This window comes from Orbicella franksi, chromosome 6, assembly GCF_964199315.1.
Source record: "Orbicella franksi chromosome 6, jaOrbFran1.1, whole genome shotgun sequence".
Classification (NCBI taxonomy): Eukaryota; Metazoa; Cnidaria; class Anthozoa; order Scleractinia; family Merulinidae; genus Orbicella; species Orbicella franksi.
This window is the reverse complement of record NC_138150.1, coordinates 336379-359980: the sequence shown is the minus strand read 5'-3', so window position 1 is coordinate 359980 and position 23602 is coordinate 336379. Positions and strand designations below refer to the sequence as shown.

The window sequence follows — 23602 nt, the reverse complement described above, 5'->3', positions numbered from 1 at the left end:
TCTATAATCAATGTCTTACGGATCAATTCTTCGCGCGTTTTGTTTTTTTTGGAAGGGGGTAGGACTGGGATAGCTGTACAAATCCGATCATTAAAGAAGTTCTTTTAGTAAGCGTTAACCAAATGAAGTCCCCTCATTTAAAATATTGTAGATGTGTAAATGTTGTCTGTGTCTCTTGCGGTCTTTTTGAACCTTCAAGTGTATATTTTGTCTTTGTCGCAATTTTGGGCAAACACTTAAGGTTGCTTAGCTCCTGTTGCCAACGCAACGCTTCCGTTTGGTCGCTGTTTACAAATGCTGAGAGACATGAGGTGGAAACCCTTACTAGCATGTGGCGCAACATGTAAAGAGTGCTCTAAGAATGTTGATGCATTGTGATTATAAAGATAGAGCGCTTGTACAACAATAGGAAGTGAAAGTTAGGTTAATCGAGTGACAAGCTTGAACTGAGCAGTCCGCCAAACTTTTCAAGAACTTTATTAATTCGCTGGCGATTAGAAGGTGGTATAAGAAAAGAAATCATCTACAGAGGATAGCATTTTAAAATACTTACCACCAAATTTCTTAAAACTAATATGAAAGAATGCGCGAAACAATTTATAAGAAGAATTTACCGCGAATCTTGGCACTACTGACTGTTATAAGGATAAAGAGAAAACACAACAGAGTGTTGTTTACACGAGAGGCCACTAATTTTAGTTCTCGCTGTATGTGATGTTTTTCCATTCCCATGTCAACTGTTGCCAAAAAACAATGTAACGTTAATTTTAAATTACTTCCAGATTTGGACAATTTTTATCATCTAATTGAGGAGACTGAAAAACTAATATTGAGGCCCAAAACGGCTTGATAATTGTCAGTGCGTTATCAAAGAGACTTTCCTGGAAACAAACACTGTTTTTTTTTAACTCGATCAACTTGACGATTGATATCTTTAGTATTTGATATTGGATTAATTAGCTTAGTGGGTAGCTGTCATTGTATCGTATTTTTCTGTGCTAAAATTTATTTTAGACCGTTACTGAACGATGACCTCGAAAGAAATCATTGCATGGGGTTTTTTTACTTTCCTTTGCCGAAAACTTGACGTTATATTAACATTCGACTGGCATACCTCATTTCTAGAAACAGATAAAATACACATTGACAAATATCAATTGAATTGGTTAGACCAGAACTAAGTTATTGTGTATACTGAAGGTTCGCAGGTGCAATAATTCAAAATAAAGGCAGTCCATTATATTTTTAATCCTTTTCAATTGGAGCTTGGTTAAGCTTAATGTGGAGCTTTTTTTTCGGACGGTAGGAATACTTAGAAACCTCTTGAGCTATGAACGTGATAGCCCTCGGTTAATTGTTTGATAACATGACACAGGAGATGAGTTAGCCCATCAACAACAACAACAACAACAACAACAGCAAAAAACAAATAAGGATGTTAAAGATTGGAGAAGATTGAGTGAGAAATTATTACAAATGTCGAATTAATCTATAATTAAGGTCAAAGCTGTATACATTAACAGTGTATGATTTGGAACTTCGAATATCACGAACATTTTGTATTCCGATGAAAACAGCTAAGGTATATCAGTTTCTATGTTTTCTCTATAAGAGTTTTTATTGGGTAGATTTTAATTCCGAAAAAAATAAATTTGTCCGTTGCTAGATCCTTTGATTTTCAATGTATGATGCAATTATTGAATTAACACGTTTCATAATTTGCTTTCGCTTCTAATAAACAACAACAACCAACCATTTTATTTTGCCAGATTTCTAAGAAAATAATAAAAAAACAGCACAAAGACAACTAATTTGATTAAGCAAACAAATTACTCAGAATAGTAAGAAAACTAAACAAGCTGAGTAGATAGAAGAAAAAACTTATTTGCTTTACTTCGTAATGGAACGAAAAAGTTTACAATATTTGCAATAAAGTATCATACGGAGAATCGGCGAGAAATTAAAAAGCTGATATCTGGGATGTTTCATTGAGTTATATTAATTACATCGTTGGATGAAGAAGTTGACCTTGAATTTCATGGACAAACGTTAGTTTGAGAAAAGTACGTGCCAAGTTTCACACATGTCAAACACCGACGAAAAACAACAACAGATTAAATTGTTACCACGGCAACGTTAACGGGAAAGCGGATTCTCGCCAACCCAACTTGGACACTGACGGTTTAGAGAAGCTCAAAACACATGGAACCTGGCCCAACAATAACAGTGTTTATTTGGGAGAACGGTTATATATTTGAACACTATCACATTGGGAAATGAAGTCGGCTATCAATTCCTAGGGTAGACATATGAACATGAATTACACAATATACAGAAACGAATAGCTTAATGTTTTTAATTTGGGTTTAGACAATGATTATTCAAAGATGAAGGCATTTATATTAAGTTTTAATTAAATAAATGTTACAAGCGATGGCAGAGTACGTTGAATATTTAAATAACAAGTTCTAATCAATAATAAATCGTGTTTTCACTCGTTTGGTCGTTGCTATTTATTTGTGAACCATAATAGTGGCTTGCCACCTGCACTGAACAGCTCTCTCGAGCCATTCTGTTCATTAACATGCGGCGTTGAGCAATTTCCGTAACACGACTGTAGTAAAATATGTTTCATTCAATGCTTGTGTTTTTGGCGGAATTCTTGAAGCAAAAATGTACATTTTCACCAAGATGTATCCGGCTTGGCTTGTAATCGTCTTCCAAGGTAAGCGTGTTTTTACTGTTAAACTTTGTCCATCAATATTCATTCTTTATTACAAAGCCAAGATAGTGGTTTATTTCACGCACCCTGAAACAGCAAGCGAAAAATGTCTACTACCAAACATCTTTTCCTTTCTAAGGCTGACTACCTTAACACCAATCAATTCGTCATTGAGAATTTCACTAAACCGTTAGCAAGGAAGGTTGATTAATTTCCATATGCAATAATGACAACGAATTAACATGGTGTAAACCTGTTGTCAAACAGTAGAAAGGTATGTTCATATAGAGAGTAGTAACAGCGCATGTGACTATTCTTTTTAAATATGAAGGGATGGCATTTTCATTTCGCGTCTTATTCATATTTAGCTATGTATCTGTTGTGACGTCACATAGCAGCCATGATGACTAGCCAAATAATTGCTGCTTGATCATCCCAGATGAATACATGATAACCATTTTGAAAACTTCACTTAAGCTTGAAACTTTCAATTGAATGAGTGAGCAAAAAATCGCTTGAAAGCCAAACAGACCAATCGATACACAGTAAACCGAACTGAATGCAACAAAAACCCGCTCGGGGCCCAAGTTTTCTGCCTGTTACGAGGAATGAGAACCATAAACAGTGAGAGGGCAGTATGAGCCAGCTAATGAGTTGAGTTTGTACCGGGGAGCCACACGTTATCACTGTGTACTTCCTTCATATCATCGCGACTTTCGATTAATTGGCGATAAATTAACACTTGCTATCCGCGGGCCAAATAAAAAGAATATAAAGAAAGAAAGAATATAAAGATTATTGTTGTTATGTCCCTTTTGTGTGCTTTACAGGAGTGCTATGTTGCTACTGTCAAGAGGGAGACCTAACAAGATATCTTCTGAATACTACACGTTACAGCAACAAGTTTAGACCGGTTTTAGATGATAATGACACCATAGAAGTGAAGCACAGTTTGATTCTTCACCGGATTGTTAAAGTAGTAAGTAAAGCGCTCGAAGTCTCACTCTCAGGAGTAATTTCGCACCAGTCTCCACACGTTTGATCCCTTAGAATGGCCAATAGCACATGACTGACTTACTGGCTGGTTGGCTGATTGGTTAACTGGTTGACCAGCTGACTGACTGTCCGACTAACTGACTGACTGTCCGACTGACTGACTGACTGACTGGTGGTTTGATGTGATGTAATATTTTTGCTTTTGCTAATCAATATTATTTTTATTTTATCTCTGTTCCTTAGGATGAAAAACATCTGAAGATCGATTTAGATGTAAGAATTAAAATGGTAAGTTTTTTAACGTGTGTAGACCTGTTTATTCGAAGCCATATGAACGTTTTCTCTTTCGTTTAATATGTTATTATAATATGTATTATAATATGGATGTTATTATAAGAGGACAAATTAATTAACGATAAATGCGATTGATTTTCTTTTTTGGCTTTTTGCTGATCGCAGTAAATACATGATCAATTTATCTCATGTGTGTAACCATTGGCTTAATTTGCTTTGATTGGAAAGTGTTTTTATATCATAATATAATTTACCAGACATTACTAATCATTTACAATGTCTTGTGGGATATTTAATATTTCAGTTCACTGTTTTTTTTTTATTTAGCATTGGAGAGATATGCATCTGAGATGGACTCCTTCAAAATATGGCGAAATAAGACAGATTAACATAGATGATACTGATATATGGACACCGCGTATCATTTTATACAACAAGTAAGTTGAGTTTGATTGGGTGCACATGACAAACCCATAGGCTGATGATGGTGTTTCTTTTTGTCTTTTTCTTTCATGTATAAAACGTTTCAGCTACTGAGTAGCTTAGAGTAGCCAGACCCCACTCACTGTAAATAATCTGCATCGCACAGGTTATGACTACAGGCTTGATTTGGGTTCGAGATCTTGTTCCAATTTCCTTGTGACAAATTCTTTTGTTATTTTTCTCTTGGAAAAATTAGCATGTATAATAGCTACTCTTAAATTCGAGAAAAAATAAAGTTTATGTATGTGTATGTATGTAGGGTAGTGTGCCGATCTTGTGACTGAGATCACGCACTTGCTGTTGATCCTTGAAACGTAGACTGACTCTTAGGACGCCGCTGTCTTCGCTTGAATTTCTTTTACACCCACTTAACTTGTTCTGTATCTATTCAAGCTGACGCAAGTGAAGTAGAAGTTTTATGCACCGCATTAACGGTGGAAATTAAAATATGGCTTGAGGTATCAACTGAATAACTTAAGTGAATACAGTACTTATCTATATATCAATAGCAACTTTTTGCACTCGTTTCTTTTGACACCAGGAGAAACCGGAATTTTCCAACCAATCTTGCATGGTCAAACCCAATAAAGACTTTAGATTTAGTTTTTCTTCTTTAGTGCCGACTTTGATGATTCGGACACAAATCCTTTCAAAGCTACCGTGACATATGATGGGAATGTTTCGTGGGTTGTTCCCATGACTACTATGAGCTCCTGTCAAATAAGCGTGGAGAACTTTCCGTTTGATGAACAGGTTAGTGACTTGACGTCATATACACTAGTCAACAAATCAAGGATTGCCAACCTCAATGACTGAATGACAGGCAGACAGATAGACAGACACACTAACTGACTGACGGACGGACGGACTGACTGACTAAATGACCGACTGACTAACTGATTGACCGACTGACTGACTGACTGACTGACTGACTGACCGGCTGGCTGACTGACTGGCTGGCTGGCTGCCTGACTGACTGACTGATCAATTGATTGATTGACTGACTGACAAGACAGCTTCTTCGACGAAACTAATTTTAAAATACTAAGAAGCAGTAAGAAGCATTGACGGTTAAATCAAATCTCTTTTTCAGATGTGCAAATTAACATTCGGATCATGGAACTACGACATTACCAAGCTAAACATTAACGCAGCTAGTGACACTGTCTCCACTCAGCAATACCTTGCTAACGGAGAATGGCAGCTGATCAATGCTCGATCTGAACAAAGCCTCATGTCGCATTTCTGTTGCAAAGCGATGGTGTCTGGAGTGTCGTATGTTCTTCACATCAGGCGGCTGTCTCAATTTTACGTCACGAATTTCATCACACCGTGCGCACTGATCGCTGTGTTGACTCTTCTAGTATTTCTAATGCCTGAAGGTTAGGGATGTTTCCTCATATCCACTGCCTGCATCAGCTCCTAAATAGTGTGCGCCACCTTTCTGATAAGTCAGTATTCAGCCATACAACCAGTAAGCCAATCAGCTAACCAGTCAGTGAGACAGTAAATCAGTGAGTCAATCAGTCAGAGACAGAAATCAGTCAGTCAGTCAGTCAGTCAGGCAGTCAGTCAGACAGTCAATCATTCAGTCAGTATGCCAGTCAGACAGTCAGACAGTCGACCAGTAAGCTAATCAGCCAACCAGTCAGTCAGTCCGTTCGTCAGGCGGTCTGTTAGGCAGTGCGTCCGTTCGTCCGTCAGTCAGTCAGTCAAGCTAACTTGCTAGTCGGTCGTATAGGCGCTCTTTTGTTATTTTGGGAGCAAAGGTTTGTAACGATGTCATTCAATTTCAATTTCAGATACTGGCGAGCGGATGGCAGTCGGAGTAACAATTCTGCTCTCTCTTGCGGTATTTTTCTTAATGGTGGAGGAAAAAATGCCAGTTTCTGAGAACCTTCCACTGATTGGTAAATACTACTGCTCCACAATAATAGAGGTGTCCCTGTCACTTGCTGCAATGTGTTACGTGCTGCGATTTGTCCACAACCGGCCATGCGCATTGCCAGTCTGGAAACGGGTGAGTAAAGAAAACAGATAATATACCAGTAATGGACAAGCATGCAATTCAAAATAACTACCAGTACTCCTCGACGGTTCACTCTTGGTATTCGTTTTCAGAAATACATACTGGGCTACTTGGCGCGAATTGTTTTCTACAAAACCGGACAAGAAAAGGCCGAACAAGAAACGACGTCACACAAAAAAGCACAGTCGAACCCTCGGAATGAAGAAAACGAGAAGGTTGCACGGAGAGTAGTGAACAAGTGGAGAAAACGTAAGATGCTAATCACTGTTTGTACAATCACTTTAGCATGACGGGGAATGATTGAAAGTCTCTTAATGGCGTATACCTTGCGTCCAGTTAAATTTCGGCAAATCGTCCCTGTGATAGATGACTTTTATCATCACCAGTTACTTACCGTCCCCAATGTAATCTATAGAACTGTAATTGTTTACTTTATTTGACAGCGTTGCAAGAAAAGAAGTCTGAACTCCCTGTAGCCGAGTCCCGCGCGGTCAAAATCCTAGCTGACAACGTCAAAGAACAAGATAAGACGGATGAACTTAGAGAGGAATGGGTACTAGCTGCGAATGTCCTCAACAGATTCTTTATTTGGCTGTTTCTCATCTCAGTCGTTATTACTCTTATCGCTGTGTTTGCAGTGGACACAAGATTTGGAACTTAAACCTGAGTAATTTATCAATTTATTGATTATTTGTAATTTTTTTTACTTATATATCTAGATACAGTCTGGATAGATTCAGTACAGGGGAGGGGAGGAAAGGGGATATTACCCAGATTTTCACGTGCTGAAAGATGACTTCCGCTCGGGTTGTCGATACATAAATCACCAACAACAGTTCTTTTCAGAACTTCCCTCGGCCAGGTGACCACACTAAACGAACCAGAACATGTATATATCAGCACTCCAGGAACCAAACAGTTCTATATGTTCTGTTGAGTCCAACCATTTTATTGACATTCAGACAAGAATGATAAATATAACTGTGCATAAAATCTCGATATACAAATGTTAAAAACAAATAAATATACTTGTTAAATATATCTACAACATATATCTCCTTTTGTCTTGGCAGGCAACACTCTTCCTCCAGTGTTTTCCAGTCTGAAAGTAATACTCTAGATTTGAAACAAATTTACTTTGTGTAATGGATTGAAAAGATACAACACCTATTTTCTGTTTGATACAGAACTTTACGAATACTCATCGGTTTAGCGGTCTATCTATTTCGAGCCAGGAAAAGACTTCTTTGTGAACAGTTCTAATCATTGTGAGAATTTTCACGATAATTTTGACAAGACTTAATGAACTTCGTGAGTCTATATCTTTCTTCAAAAGTGATAAAATAAGTAACAACAAGAATCTAAACTAAGTCTTCATTTATATTTCCTTTTCTAACGCTCTGTCAAAGCGTTATTTGTGCGACGGGAGAATTAACTAAAGCCATGTGTCATACCTGAAAGAAAACCGAACAGAAATATATTAAATGAATAAACTGTAGTTAAAATTATACTTCATAGCACCTTCATTATTACAGTTCTCAAACGTAATCAAATCGACAAGTGACGACACTTTTCTTGTGATAACGTGTATCAATCGACTGCGTGACTTCCACAGGAAACTATTAACATTCAGTCAAAAGATGGGTCAGTTTGTTACGTAAAAAAAATCAAGTGAGCCAAAAAGAGTTTCCAGGGTCCTTAAGTGAGGAGTGTTTTCTTATATTTCAAGGAATTTCTTCGCTTGTTATGTACGATCAAAACTCTGCTACTTGAGCTCAGCAACAACAGCTCGCAGTGTTCACCCCCTCTACTACCCCCCTGCGTCAATGATCCTAGCATACAAAACTACTTACACCTCCACCCCAGTGACGGGATCTCGTTTCCTCACTACACTGCCACTTCTCAGAACTGGCCGCCGGCTCGCTCTTTTCAAAGAAATGGCCACGACGAGATCGATATTTTCCTGAGTGCAGCAATAACAGCAAAGACACAATATTATTAGATCTCATACCTTCACTCTCAAGCTCGATAAATTATCAATTCTCCTAACTTGTTACCATGGATATTCCTCAGTGTTAGTTCTGAGAACTTGATTTGGCATCAAGATAATGTCCCTTGGTTGATTATTCTGCGTACTCTCATAAGTTACCTTCTTGACAATGCACTGGTATTGTAAGGTCAAATTAGTTATCGATCACTCAGTCCAAACCGAGATCCAACGAGAATAGGAAGATGACAGTTCCTTTGTCGCGTATAAAAGTCCGTTAAATTTAAATGCATTTGCCCCTCTAAAAATTATTTTCCAATGGCTATTTATGCAAAGTATATTACATACAAACTTACTGAGTTTCTGTTCATGGCCTTGTTTAACTCCTCGTGAGCTTGTTGCACACTGACTCCAAGGAGACTGGTGCCCTCCACATTTAGCAACTGATCTCCAGGACATACTCCGCCTAAAAGAAGGAGCTCATGAACAGAAAACTGGGGAAGAATAGTCCATGTACTCAACTGGGCACTAGTAAGTCATGAAGTTTAAACGTGATTGGATCAGCGAGGGAAACAGAAACGTACCGTGTACAGCCACACAGCCATGTTCTTGAACACCTGTCACGTAAATTCCGCCATCGCGTTCCTCCAACTCTAGCCCTAACTCTGACACCTGCAGTTTAAAACCAAGAAAGAAGAAAATGTCAAGACATAAAATGTAGAAAACTCACTTAGCCGACATTCTCACTAGCAAAAAGGCTTGGGACTACGCTCGAGTGACTGGTCACGATTCATTTCAGGTAGGGTGGCATAGGCTTGGCGGATATAAGTACTATTGAACCCTTAAAACCGTAGCCGCGGCATTGTTCCAAGTACAATAAACAGGATTTTATTAGAGATCTCAAAAGATAAATACACCGGTCAGAGGCATTAACATTTCACAAAGGTCAGCTATTATTTACCTTTTCAATTGACAAAAAGTGAGCTTCTCTCCCCTCAAGCACGTCATCTTCAAACTATAACAAAAGAAAATTCAAGCGGGAAATGATCATCATAGTATTAAACAATTCACTTGCTGTTGTTTCTGGTTGTTAACCGAGTTCTGTACTCTGAGTGAACAAAGTAACATAATCCGACTTAGTTTCTGGAATCCTCTTAATTCATTAATAATTCATCGAGTTTCGACAACGGAAATCATGACGGTCTTAATTAGCGTAGGTTTTGACAATTTTGTTTCTCTGTTGTCTCCCTAGTTTTAGTTTCGATTGAGAAGATATATCAAACACTAAAGACAGTGTTTGACCACATTTCCAAACACCTTGAGGTTCGTCAGAAATCAAAATACTCCACTGCGCATCGTATTTTCAACTCCCTTCTCGATGTTTTGAAATGTGGTCAAAAACGGTCTTTCGTGTTTGATATGTTACCGCTGGGTTACTTTTAGCCTGCGAGCAGGTTGTAATGCGCTCCAGCACGAGCAAAGGTGACGCAGCGAGAGACGAGTCGACGAGTAAAGTGAGCCGATGAAAATCAGAGCTCTTATTTTCACCGGCTCATCTCTGAGGGTTTGACCTTTGATTGTGGCGCAGTGCCTGAGCCTGCTTGTAGGCTATGTTACTAAGTTAGGCTCACTATCCTTTACAGTGTGACATGTGGTGTGAGTCCCCGGTCAGTGAACTTTCTTGTACGTTTATGTAAGGAACATTGTGTACCCTGCCTTTCGGTTGACTTCATATAATACCTGTACATTGCTGGGATGCAAAGACGCGGGATGCACATCACTGACCACAGTTTCTTCATGGTAGTTTTTACTGGTTCCTGCAACAACAACTTGTACACTGAAATAGAGAAAAAAGAGGGCCAAACTTGAAACATTTTATACCATCCTTTTTCAGAGGGTCTATTTCAAGGTGACCTGGTACTAAACTAAAAAACAGTGTTATTAATCAGTGTCAAGTTTGCGGGTTTGCATAAGTTCTTACAATGTCTGATTACAACCACAATGCCTTTTTGCGTTTCATTCTTAGCTTATGATGCAGTTAGTTTTAGGAGGGTAAAGGAGAATTCAGGGCATAATCTTCATTCATTGTTTGTTATTTTTAATGGTAGCTGCCGGTTTCGCCTCATAGCAAGTTCGCCCCCACCGAGTTCGCTCCCACATTGACTCAACTTGATCAAGTTCGCCCCCAACCAGATCGAATTGAATTCTTGGATGATAACTTAAAAATAAGGTCGCTTTCTGAGAGTGAACAGTTCTGTTAACTCACACTAAAAGTACTATAATTAATAATCCTCTCAGCATTCAGGAAACGACAAACATGAAACCAGTAGCAAGACCAAGAAGATAAGCCGCAGTTTGCGACTCACTGATGAAAAGACATCTCAGCTCTCATTCAACTGAATCCTTCAAGGGTCTTCAAGATGCATTCAAACTCGCACTGAACTGAAATGAAACCGTGACCAGAGAACTTACGTTTCTGAAAACGCTGCTCGTTTGTGACTGTTGGGTGTAAGCTCTGAGCACTGGGATTTGTTGGACAGCTGACTGACTTCTGCATTTTCTACTTCCCTTCCTGAGCAGAAAATCACAGGAAATTAACGAGAAAGACTTTTAAAACAACTTAACTGCATGTTGATTATTATTTTGTGTACTATCTTAGTCCACAGTTGGGACTTATTAACGAGCAAATGATAAAGATCTCTCATGAGACTCGCATTTTATAAATTGTCCATATTGTAATCTACATTAACGTGGAGTAATAAGGGAAAGATTATCTTTCAACTTGTCGCTCGACAACGTTGAAAGCGTCATAGCGTGTATTACTAGTCAAGTTGTTAATCGTGGCATCACGTTGCACAAAGTTCACACTGCCGCAACTTGCCACATAGCTGGTAGTTAAATACGAGCAAAGATGTTTGTCAAGTTTCAATGCAACAGTGTTGCAAGACAAGTCTGATACAACAGGTTTAACTGTACCTTCAGTTGCTCCCTTAGATTTCTCATGCCCCTGATCATCCTCTTCACGTTTTGATTGCAGCAGCTGCTTGAAGTGCATCTGTTCTTTGGCTTTATCTAATCTTTCTTTTTCTTCCGCTTTTCGAGTTAGCAGCTGAGTTTTAATGGCAAATTCTGGTAGTTTGTCCTTCTGCTGTTTAGCAATTTCCTCCATGATAAACTGTTCTGCTTCCTGTTGCAAAAAATGTAATGCTTGCTTGAACAAAAGCAATGTATTACACCACTGGCGAAAGACAGGCCCCTACTTAATGCTCCAAATGTAATACAAATTACCAGTTACCTTGTCATGCCGGAGAACAAGTTGTAATTCCTTGAAAGACTTCAGCAAGTATATCGCCTATATCAAAAAGAGAAAAGAAAAGAGGTTTGAACTGAACAAACTTAGGTGGGGTGTGTTTGTCAGGTGATGGGTTGGGGGTGGGTTTGCCCGTTTTAACTTGATTCTACTCATGCTGAAGACTGGAGGACTGTCTGTATTTCCTCATCCCCAATGTTCCTGGATGGCCTTTTTAACACACCCACTGGTGTGAATTTGTGAATAGTAAAAATCTCAGTGAACTTACCTCTGAGTACCTTAGTTTCATAATATTCTTTCCATTAACTGCCACTATTTGATCACCGATCTAGAAAAAAAATGTTTTTTTACTAACTGAATGTGAGCACCACAACTACCAGAATGTTCTATGAGCGAGTTGTTGTTGTTGTTGTTGATAACTTACCCGTACACCAGTCTTATCAGCTAATGAGCCTGATGTGACGGAGATCACGAACAGCCCTTCTTTGCCTGGTATGCCATTCCGAACACTAAGAGAATATGACACAGGACAAATCAGGTTTGCTCACAAGACTGATGCTCTACTCTAACTAAATGAGTTCAACTCAGGCACTGTCTTGTGCTTTGAGCAACATTTTGAAAACTGCAAAACAGGATCAAATTTTGTAGAATCTTGAAAATGACAGGAAACCCATAAGGAAAAGAGATAAAACAGAAAGGCAATTAGGATCAACGAAATTGGATATAATATCCCTGGATAACAAGGATAATACTGTAACTGCTACAATTATTATGATCTTTAATCTTTCCTTAATCTTTCTTTGAACATCGTGAAAATTCATCAGGATTTACAAATTCAATAAATATACCTTATTTATATCTATACTACAACTTAATTCTTATCATTACAGTTCATATAATTAAAAACAATAGGCTTGAAGTGCTTTGAAATTTAGCAAAAATTGTGCCATCAACACTTATCTCTCTGACCTGTTAAGTTGTAGAATGCATAGCCTGTCACTCATGTTGTAATGCCAGGAGGTACTGTACATGTACTCAATAACGCAATAACGTACATGTATTTACAATTAAAGTCAAAACTGATAAGGAACCCTACAATAAAAAAAGCCATTGTCGAAGGAAAAAATATAATGCGCACATAAAAGAAACTGTACAGTGAATTTTTATTCACACCACTAGTAGTCATGGGTTTTCTTATGGAATTTGACTTGTTAATGTCATATAAATGTAACCTCCCTTTGGTATGCATACATGTACCTTAAGACCTTGAATCAGGGGTGTTAGTGGCAGTTCTTACCTACAACCAATTCCTTTAGGTCCAACAACCAATGTCACTTGCTTGTCGTCTGGAGCAGGTTCAAATCTGGGTTCATCTACAAAGTCTCCTTCTTTGATGAGATAATCCTACAAGCAGTCAAGGCAATACATGATAATGTACTGATGGGCATGCAACTTCTCATGCATACGACTGTACTTGTATGAACAAGTCTACAGTTATACATGGGACTATTAGGCTATGTACGCATACTGCCAGTCAGATCTGTTTCACATGCACTATTTTGTTTCTTTATAGATTGTTTTAATTACTCACCAGTAAATCAGGATGATAATAAACATTTTCTTTTCCCTCTGCAGTTTCCCAGCTGATGATATCATTTCTATTGGAAAAAAATTATAATTAATAAGTAAACAAATTTAATAACTTAAAAGTCAATAAATAAAATATTATTATAAATAAACACACGTTTAGCAATAGCTAGTGAACAAAAAAGTAATAATATTAATATACTAATTGTCACTATAAGAAGCATGTAGAGTGATGAATTAATGGTTCGCCAGGCACTCACATTTTGCATGGTACTTTCCCTGTGGCTGTGAATAAAAGAGAATTGAACATCATCAAACTCACTGAGTGAGTAGTCTTCATAATAAAATAATCAACTGGTACATTATTAAAGTGGATATATAATAATGTTTTTAAATAAACTATTTGTAATGTGTAATCAAAGGAAATTCTTACTTCTAACTTTCACAAGAAGATTTTTTTGAGACCTCAAGATGTTGACTACCTCTCCATGAGTTGATTCTGCAATGTACAATCCATTGATACTTAAAATCTCATCTCCTGCCTAGACAGAACAAGAAAGTAGGAACAGTATACGTAAAGGGAATACAATCTGTGGTGGTTCAACTGATGGCAATGTATACAATGACTAACTAAGGTTACTCCAAACATTTGCGGGTGTCATCCGGAAAAAAATGCGCATGTGCCTTTTTTTTGTGATGAGATCCCCACAAACTATATATCAATAGAAGGGTAACGATATGTAGAATTCGATAATGTTATATTCTGTTTTGCAGATTGATTTCCTCCCAGTGTTCACAGTATGCAAACTTGAGCTTCACAGGAAAGCGATAGTGTTACAGTCATGTTTTAGGTGCACATGTTTTAGGCCAGTAGTCAACAATAATGCACAAAACAGAAGGAAAGTGATAAGCCACAAAACAAAACGAAACTGAGGAGCAATTGCTGAAGTGTGATTACGAGGAGTCACTCTTGAAGAGCATGAAATCTTGAATTGAAAGAAGTCAATATAGGATCTCCGGATTAAGCCGTTTTCCGCGTAAAGGTCACTGAGGAGTCCATGCCTTTTGGGGATTATGACACCTTTACGGTTTATTAATTTTTATTAACAAATTTCTTTTTCCTGATCTCTTTTTTTTTCTTTTCCCCCCCACGTTACAATATTTTATTTTCACTTTCTTGGAAAATGTTACCTTAAATAATGAACTTTAATTTCCTTGAAAAAAAGAAAATTTGGCAAATGTAGCCCCGTGAAGGTTTGGAGTAACCTTCACTGCCCCATGACAATAATTGTCATGGGGCAGTTACTCCCTTTTAGACTGGTGAGTGGTGAAATTACTGATCACCATGTAGATCAAACAGGCTAAACTTAATACACTCCAACATAATTTAAATACTGAAGTATTGATTACAAAATTTATTAAGACAAAGTTCTGATTTAGAGCGTACATCTGAGCAGAAAAGTACCTTTAGTCCAACAATGTCTGCCTGTGAACCTCGTGAAACAAGAGACACAAAGATTCCAACTCCATGCTCCCGCCCTGTAACAGATTAACAATAAGGAACCTATTAGCTGTTGTCAGATGTCACTGTTGTGTTATCAAGTATAAATATTATATACACGGTTACCACAATAGAAATGCTGTTAGCGTGCTACAGATCTATGTGTTAAATTACACACACATATAAATTCTGTTAATTGTACCAGAATGCTCACCCACACAAAACCAGTCCTAATTAGCTTCCTAGATCCCCTAACTACCTTGAAAGCATGTACAATTTGTACTGAAAGGGCCACAGCCATTTGGCCTAAATAAAAATTGTCATTTCATACAGTGTCTGTCCAGTACTGACACCTACATATTATACAACAACTATAATTCCACATGCACATTGGATGCGAGATGCTACCATAACATGTAGATGGCTAATGAGGGGTGTAGCTTGCCAACTTGGCTATAATCGTCTCATATCTAATAAAAACAAGACTAGCGGAATAATTGTTCTATTAAAAACACCCCACCCCCCCCCCAAAAAAAAAACAGAAAACCAAAGTGACAAAAAATAAAAATGCCCTAAAAATATGCCAGTCCTATGCTTTACCATATTTGTAGAGCATATTATAGTTGCTCATGATTATACATGATGGCTAGAAGCTAATGAAAACTCTTTAAACTGCATATATCCAAAAATTCACTTTTTAATCATAGCAAAATTTAGATGTTGAGAAATCAAATATCAAATACAAAATCAAAGGAAACTTATGAACATCTTGTTGATTTCTGAATGGGGGTAAAACTATAACTGACCATGCTACAAATATCATGCCTCAACTGATTGTATTGTTCTGTAAGAATATACGGATCTCCTCTACAGAGGGTTGTTTGGTATGAACTTAATACCCCCCCTCCCTCCCTGGTATGAATTTTTTTGTGAAACACACACACATAGGCAAATTTTACCTCCACGAACACTGAATCCAATGGCACTGTTTCCAAAGTGCTCAAGCTTAATGAGCCGTATTCCATCACTGAAAAAGAGTTACTGGAAATGTCACATAATGATGATGATGATGATGATGATGATGATGATGATGATAATGATGATGATGAATTACAGTTTGATCTTAGTTACAGGACAGACAGGACTTATTGAGAGTAGTCACACCCCACACACCTTGGTAACTTGGGAATCAAATTCAGGAATGCTGTAGTGTCAGCTGGCTTTATCAAATACCTGTCATAAGTTAGAGTAGATATCAGTCCTAAAAAATAAGTTATGCTACACTCAATTCCAACAGGATTTAGTATTTTGTTGTCCTTTAAACCGCATGCTAATCTTATACTTCATTGTTTCATCATGCATGTAACTAACCCAAGTCTACAGAATTGACATACAACACTACCAGGGGTTGATCAAATTCAGTACAGTATATCATACAATGAATAATTTATTGACAGTGCCAGTTGCACTGTTGTGTAAATTTGGCGACTAAGATCAACTTAATCAAATTCAAGGGAAGAAGTTCCCCATAAATTAAGTGGAAGCAGTCAGGAACATACATGTATCAAGTACAACCTACTTCACTTCTCTGAATAGTGGATATCTCTTGGGAGTGTTGATGACAGACTTCAGATCATTCACAAGTTTTTGGAGTGAGTTGGACCTGATGTGAAATAATTTTAATCAATAATTTATTTATTGCTTAATTAACCATTAATAAAAATAACCAGCAAAAACATGTGCAAACTGTGTATGGAAAAAATATTGTGTAAAGGGTCAGGTTGATAGAAATTTATACTCAAATGTTAAGCAAAAAATAATTAGTGGTATAAATCAGTTAACTAAAAACTGTTCTCATTCAAAATTGTAAGTCTCCGTCAGGTTTGATTATTTCCAAGGAAGACCTCCCTTCATTTAGCTACATGTATGTTTTTACGGATTGATTTGCAATTGCTAACTGATTGCCATAAATTGTAAATATAGATAAATGAATGAATGAATGAATGAATGAATAAATAAATGAATGAATTGATTTAAGAATGTCGTAAATGTGTGTGTCGATCTGCACTCCAAATTAATGCAATCAAAACAATAAAGCTTAAGTGTTTAAGCCTAATTAAATGCTGGAACAAATAACTAGGCGCTTACCCCTGATAGTCCTGGAGAGCCTCATAAAAGGCAACTCTTTCTTCATCGTTCTCAATCAAGACTTTAACCTTGAAGAGTAAAGGATTAACTAAGCTTGTACGTGAATTTGGAGATGAATGTTTTAAGTCATATATCATCTGATATACAGAGCAGTCCCCTCAAACTAAATCAAAATTACAGGGTTAGTTACCTTATTTTTAAACTCTGTAGCGTGTTTAGACAAAGTGTATAGATTCTCCTGCTCAAATCCTCGCCTCATACTTTTCGAAACATACAAAAAAACACCAAAAAATTAAGCGATTTTGCAAACACCATTTCAAAATGTGTGGCCTTAGCTCTTGAGAAAAAGGCCTGGGTGCTAATGTTTGAGATTTGTGAAACCTTAGTATTCGTGGTCAGGGATTACTACTAAAATGTATGACGTCATCATGCTTGGCTTTGGCCGTTCGGAGCTTTTGAAATGCGTTGTTTAGAATCAAATTTATGACATTCTTAGAGAATTAGAAGACTTAAAATGGACGTAGACTGCGAGTTAGATGGCGATTTGTTGACGAAATTTAGTTGTCTGGGAACGACTGATCACGATGTCCTTATAAGTGAACTTCAAAGATTACTGGATTTTCAACTCAACCCGACAGGATGTGCTTTCTTCTTAGACATGACGAACTGGTAATTCTAAATTCTAACTTAAGTTTATATTTATTTTCTAGCGAGTGAGGTTATATTCTTGTGGATATTATAATTTGCAGAAAGAGTAGCTAATGTGAGATTTTGTTTTTTCCGCCATGTTCGTGTCAAGGAACCTCCAGGTAAGCTTTATGTAAATTAAACTCCACTTCAGTTCAATAAACTTTAATACTTGAACTTACATGTTGATATTCACGATACATAAAATATTGCAATTGGCTTAGAATGAAGACTTTCAGTTCAGTTGGGGTGTTAACTTTTGGCTAAACTGGCTTGTAATGTATTAAGCTTATGTCCAGGTTTTTGTCTCCTCTAAATACTAGTACCGTACATGTAACAGCTAACTTTAAATAATTATTTTGTGATCTAATATCAACCATCAACCATCAACCAACCGCGTCATTTACCTTGGCTAGTGTTATGTGGGCTTGCAACGGGTATTTGGATCTTTTGACAGTAGGGAGACATCTTTTATAACATACATGTTGTGTGCGTGCTCATTTAATTGTCAATTTACAATACTGTGTACATATACAAAAATCATGAACTTAATATAACTGATTCATGGTTTTATTTAACAAATAAAGAAGCCTAAGCCATGTATTACACTGTGATAAACCATGATGGGCATTTGAGAACACGAGGGAAATGTAGAAAACACGAAAAAAAGAAAAAAAAAAGAAAGAAAGAAAGAAAAGATAAAACATGAGCTGTAGGTGAGTGTTTTCTACCTTTCTCGAGTGTTATTAAATGTCCGGAGTGTTTTATCACAGTGTAAGACAGGGCTTAGGCTTCTTCATTTGCTTTATGATATACAGGTAGAGTAGAAACAACAAAGTGCACAGATCAACAAACTGATGCAATTTAATACCACAAGAGTGCTACATGTAACAAATAAAATGTTTTTCGCCATCTCTAACAAAAATATTGACTCGAGGTAATGTGGCGAAAAACAATAAAACACGCTTGTTCTATGTTTTATACTCTGATAAAACATAGGTTTTTGGGCAATCAGAGCTCGTGCAGGGTCCTATCTATATTATATTATAATATAAGCTTACATGACAAGAAAATTGCTTTGCTTTCATTATTCATAAAAGTTCAATTTCGTAGCTGAATTATGTTCATGTATCATAGCTGTACATTGTATTATATATTGTAGTTCATTTTGTGTGGTACAATTTGGCATGTTAATTTGTTCTAGTGTGTGGTAATATATGATAACATATATAAAAACATACATTTCCTTTCATATCTACAGTAGATGAAACAAAGGAAAATGGCAAATTGTAATTTTGAACCAACCCATGTGTTTATGTTATAGCCAGATTACAGAAACGATTCTCACAAAATTAACGGAAAATATATGCATGCCACGTCTGTGCATATTATAAGAGTATTTTTTAATCTCTCTTCTTTTACTAATTGTATTTTCAGAAGTATATGTTGGGGTGGGATTGGGGTTGGGGTCAATGTTGGCATGGCAACATGGAGATAGCCTCTTTGACCCTACAGCTTGAAAGGTCAGCTTTCGTATTTCAAACAAGATAGAGTTTATTAATTCAGTGAAATGATCCTAACTGGTACTGACACTCATAGGGTTAAAGAGGCCATCCACTTAAGGTGTCCTAATCATGAAGAAATTCCTGAAGCATGGATACCAAATATCAAGTAGCACAACAGCCAGTCAGTAACAAAGTGAACTTATGAGGAAATGACATCTAATGGTCAGAGTAGTATGAGGATCAAAATGTAGCAATCACAAGAAACCAACAGGGTTCAAATAGTGACTTGAAAACAAGGAACTCATTGCCTAATGAAGGCTAACAGTATTTAATTTGAAAATTGTGTTCAACTCCTCAACAATGTAGTGTTCAATACTCCTATCCTGATCTCAACTTTAACATTACTCATCTGACTTTTTGATTGTTCAAATTTAATAGAACCGTGTAGAATACTTTGAAAGATACTATAAAGGTGTGAATTCAAAATGATTTATTACATATATTCAATCAACCTTTGTTGTGTTTGTAGGCAGCAGTAGGCGCATATTATGATTTCAATGGTTCTCAGGACAAGCTTCCAACTATGTCTTTTATCCGAGATGTGACAATAGGAGAAGGGGAATCAGTTCAACCAAATACAAGCTTTGTGAAAACCTGGAGAATTCAGAATAATGGTAAACATAATTAGAGAATTTATTCACAAATTGTGGAGTTTGAGATCATCCTGCAAGTCAAATGTCATTTTATATGGTGGTTAGTTTTTGTCATCCGACATACACTGTTGTTAATCAGAAAGTAATAGAAAACAGTTCAGGGTCCATGAATGGCGTTGTTAGGTGGAATAGATAGATATTTGGACAGTAAATAAACTGTTTAACACAACTTTATGTTTGTCTTTAGGAAATACTGCTTGGCCATCTGGAGTGTTTTTAAAATACACAGCTGGAGATCAGCTGGGTCCTGTAAATTTGGTGTCTGTTAAACCTTTGGATGCTGGTGAATATTACGATCTAAGTGTCAACATGATTTCACCTGGGAAACCAGGCATGTATCAGGGGCAGTGGCGTATGTGCCTGCCATCAGGACAATATTTTGGGGGTGAGTAAATTTTATGGTTCTGTTAAATGAATCTATTCAGTGTCTTTCTCTCCTTGCCATGGTTTGTTCATGCTACATGTATATTCTTTTTTGTCAAGTCTGCAAACTTGTCTTTATAGTTTGTTAATTTTAACTAATGTACACGTAGAAACTATAGTCATTAGTAACAGAACCAGAGGCTACGTAAGGAAAAGTGACCAAAATTGGCAAATTGAAATGCATCACAAATTTAAGATATACTTTACCTGGTAGAAGTGAAGCCTTGGTCAACAAATTTTGGCTCAGTCAAGCTCAACATTTCTTAGCTCAACTTTGAACTAAAGCCACTTTTTATGCTTTTGTTTCATTGCAAATATGGGTACAATCAAACCTCCAGTTGTGACTGCCTTTCGTAAGCAACCACCTCTCCTCAGCCACCAGTTTTCCAATTGAAAGTACCAAAAGTTTCGGAGTCAAATCACCATACATGTATTTGGAACCTCTTGTAGGCGACCACCTCTCATAAGTGACCACAACCGCTTTTAGAACTTAAAGTGTGACATTTTCTTTTCTTTTCAACCTCCCGTAAGCGACCACTTGACAGATAATAGAATGAAAATTGGATAATAAGTTGTTGTAACATTAACCCATTCCTGGGTAGTACAAGAGACAGAATTGTTTCAGTGGGAAGTACCAGAGTTTTCTCTAGATTAACTTTTCACTTGAATAAAACATGGGCGAGTCTCTGCTCTTACCATATGCTAATGAGGTAAAATTTTGACCCAGTATGGTCTATTAGCTCTTGTAAGCAACCACCTCGCATAAGCAACCACTTGGGCTTGACATTTTGGATGGTGGCTTATGGGAGGGTCGACTGTATCAACAAAGAAATAATCCACGCTACTGTTACTTTAAAGTTTACTTTGGTTGCAATGATGATCTTAAAAATTGTGCTGTTAATTTTTTGCAGATGTTATATGGGTTATTCTGTGTGTAGATGAAGGAGGACTTTTAGGACTGACACAGCAGTTGTCTACCTTAGGAAGAGAAATGAACTCATATCCAGGATCTAATCCTGCATCACCCTCTGCTAATCCCTTTGGACTTTCAACTCCCATTGGAACCTCTCCACAACCTATTTATTCTGTTCCCCATAACAGTCCTGCTAATGGAGTCTTACACATTTCACCAGCTAGGAGATCACTTTTTAATTCCATGGTAAGTACAGATAATAATGGAGAATGAAACTTGAATTTGTTAAGCCTATGGGCATACCAGTCTGTGCTCCATGTATAACAGTATTCATTGTACAGACTGTAGGTTTATATGAAGTGATCAGAATATTGTTTCTCCTACTTATGAATTGGATGTTAGTACACTTCAGTATTTGTCAGATTTATTTGGATCAATCTGCAAGGGATGCTAGTTGCTGTGAAGAAAAAGTATAAAATAATGTAACCAAAGAAGATTGGAAGTGACTCCACTCAAATCCTGGTTCATTTTTCAAATTGGAATGGAGTGCATTAATCATAACGTTCTTTGCCTCTTTCTAAATGAAAGTCTGAGTAATGTTGACTAAGAACTCTTCATGTGCAAATGTACCAGCATCACCAACCGAAGACCAAGGAAGGGCTCTTGACCAAGCTATTCTAAACCAGACAGGAGAATGTTTTGCCATGATTCACTTGCCAGACATGTCACCGCACTCCGTTTGAGAGTTCTGTTTGTTAGAACTCTATTAACTCTGTAATACAAAACAGTTCCCATGCTTGTCTGCTTTTTAACCTGATGACGTTGTACAATGTACTTACTCTATTGCCATAAGGTATTTAAGACTATTTTTCTCACAAACGTTGCCTTGTTTCTTCTTTGTTTCTCTACAGGTCAATGGAGATCATTTAGAGCCTCTTATTAGTCCTAGCATACAAGTTGGTTCAACATTAAATAGCAAAGAAGAGGAGAGTTTAGTAAATCAGTTAAGAGATGCATCACTTTTACAAGATTCAGACCCTGATCACTCATGATGCATTTAGTGCCACAGTTTGTAATTCTATTGAGTAAAATGCACCCTGCTTTACAGCTTTGATGTGCTGTCAAAGAGGAGTCAAAGTGATTTTTCACATTAGGCTGACTTGAAGCAGAAATTGCTGGTGGAACGAATCACATGGAGGTCGTAAGCCACCTTAATATTAATGTAGATTAGATTTTTAAAGTTGCACATATGGACTAAAAATTGTATTATAAAATAATGATGCAGATTTATCAGGTCTCCACATATTGTCTGAGGATGTCATGAATGTGAATAATGCTTAAAGTATTAATTTTTCAAGAGGCAATTTATTTTTTACTCAGTTATTGAGTGGATTCGTTATTTATGGTGCACTAAGTATGCATTGTTTTATCCATTGTGAACGTTTGGAGTGGATTGTGGAATGCCATCACGTATGTATCTTTCCTCACTCTTGGCTAATTGTCAGACATTGCTAAAAAATACATGTATCAAACTTTGGGAAAAACAGTTAATTGTTCACTAATCATGAATGCTCTAGTATCTGTAATACTCTGTAAAAGACGGTTTCTAACATTCTATAGTTCTGTGTCCATCTTAGCCAAACTTTGACAATTCATAAGTTTGTTGTATGTTCCTTTTGTCAATTTTATTATAGGCTTTCTTCTGGATTGCATTCATTTTAATGGCATTTTGTTGTTTCTTCCATGTTACATTGTACTGCGTAAAATTAATGTTATTTGATCATCCTGAATTCTATGGCACCTTTAAGAATGATCAAGAAATTTCTTGCTAAGTCAAGCAGCTGGTTAATTTTAATTTACAGCAGTGACCTTACTTGTACTTGTAGTTCATTCTTACATGTACTTTGCCCTCATATATTCTGAAGTAATCATGACCTCATGAAATATGTTTTCTCCTTCTGATAGCCCTTCCAAAAGCACATGCATTTCATTTTGAAATGTGTGTTTAGATAAGTTGGAATGAGGTCAACTGTTTCACTGCCTACCGGAAGGTATGAGACTAAAAATCTACCAAGCAAATCAGTGAAGTACGAAACATCACGTGAACCAAACTACGTGTTAGTTGCACGAGAAGGCAACCACGCCACTTTTTTTTTCCAAAGTCATTTAATGAGCCGTTTTTCAACCTTCTAGATAAGTGGACAGCTGGCTAGAAGGATTATTTCTGGAATAAAATCCTTGAATGTGCAAGTGAAGTGTTGTTTTTCAACCGTTCATGAGTGCACTGGTCTAGCCATGCTTTCG

At 37.0% G+C, this 23602-nt stretch overlaps 3 protein-coding genes across 3 annotated transcripts; 2 read left to right on the top strand and 1 right to left on the bottom strand.

Moving 5' to 3' along the window:
- Positions 1–2610: 2610 nt before the first annotated feature.
- Positions 2611–7364, top strand: LOC145491229 (neuronal acetylcholine receptor subunit alpha-9-like). Its single transcript, XM_081470382.1, has 9 exons — positions 2611–2725; positions 3553–3701; positions 3962–4006; positions 4340–4449; positions 5113–5248; positions 5589–5877; positions 6298–6515; positions 6617–6773; positions 6968–7364. Exons 1-9 carry the CDS (start codon positions 2674–2676, stop codon positions 7183–7185), a joined length of 1374 nt encoding a protein of 457 aa, XP_081326508.1. The 5' UTR covers positions 2611–2673; the 3' UTR covers positions 7186–7364.
- An 88-nt stretch (positions 7365–7452) lies between these two features.
- Positions 7453–17403, bottom strand: LOC145491232 (harmonin-like). The gene is made up of 21 exons (XM_081470385.1): positions 17248–17403; positions 17058–17125; positions 16489–16572; positions 16083–16142; positions 15869–15936; positions 14874–14947; positions 13842–13950; positions 13669–13693; positions 13413–13479; positions 13119–13225; positions 12246–12330; positions 12090–12149; positions 11807–11863; positions 11488–11698; positions 10984–11083; positions 10252–10348; positions 9473–9526; positions 9096–9183; positions 8868–8977; positions 8378–8487; positions 7453–7978 (listed from the first exon to the last, which is right to left on the bottom strand). Exons 1-21 carry the CDS (start codon positions 17314–17316, stop codon positions 7960–7962), a joined length of 1722 nt encoding a protein of 573 aa, XP_081326511.1. The 5' UTR covers positions 17317–17403; the 3' UTR covers positions 7453–7959.
- An 88-nt stretch (positions 17404–17491) lies between these two features.
- On the top strand, positions 17492–22834 carry LOC145491233 (protein ILRUN-like). Its single transcript, XM_081470386.1, has 6 exons — positions 17492–17726; positions 17857–17866; positions 19779–19923; positions 20150–20347; positions 21297–21544; positions 22210–22834. The coding sequence occupies exons 1-6, from the start codon at positions 17572–17574 to the stop codon at positions 22348–22350; spliced, it is 897 nt and encodes a 298-aa protein (XP_081326512.1). The 5' UTR covers positions 17492–17571; the 3' UTR covers positions 22351–22834.
- Positions 22835–23602: the final 768 nt, after the last annotated feature.

What these genes read in the sequence shown, in the direction of transcription:
- LOC145491229 (XM_081470382.1), top strand. Translation starts at nt 2,674, where the DNA reads ATGTACATTTTCACCAAGATGTATCCGGCTTGGCTTGTAATCGTCTTC. An exon ending in TAGATGTAAGAATTAAAATG is followed by an intron (nt 4,007 to 4,339) that starts GTAAGTTTTTTA and finishes TTTTTTATTTAG; the next exon opens with CATTGGAGAGATATGCATCT. An exon ending in AGTATTTCTAATGCCTGAAG is followed by an intron (nt 5,878 to 6,297) that starts GTTAGGGATGTT and finishes TTTCAATTTCAG; the next exon opens with ATACTGGCGAGCGGATGGCA.
- LOC145491233 (XM_081470386.1), top strand. Translation starts at nt 17,572, where the DNA reads ATGGACGTAGACTGCGAGTTAGATGGCGATTTGTTGACGAAATTTAGT. An exon ending in ATCAGGACAATATTTTGGGG is followed by an intron (nt 20,348 to 21,296) that starts GTGAGTAAATTT and finishes AATTTTTTGCAG; the next exon opens with ATGTTATATGGGTTATTCTG. An exon ending in GATCACTTTTTAATTCCATG is followed by an intron (nt 21,545 to 22,209) that starts GTAAGTACAGAT and finishes GTTTCTCTACAG; the next exon opens with GTCAATGGAGATCATTTAGA.
- LOC145491232 (XM_081470385.1), bottom strand. Translation starts at nt 17,316, where the DNA reads ATGAGGCGAGGATTTGAGCAGGAGAATCTATACACTTTGTCTAAACAC. An exon ending in TCTTCTTGTGAAAGTTAGAA is followed by an intron (nt 13,694 to 13,841) that starts GTAAGAATTTCC and finishes TTTTATTCACAG; the next exon opens with CCACAGGGAAAGTACCATGC. An exon ending in ATCTAAGGGAGCAACTGAAG is followed by an intron (nt 11,084 to 11,487) that starts GTACAGTTAAAC and finishes TTTTCTGCTCAG; the next exon opens with GAAGGGAAGTAGAAAATGCA.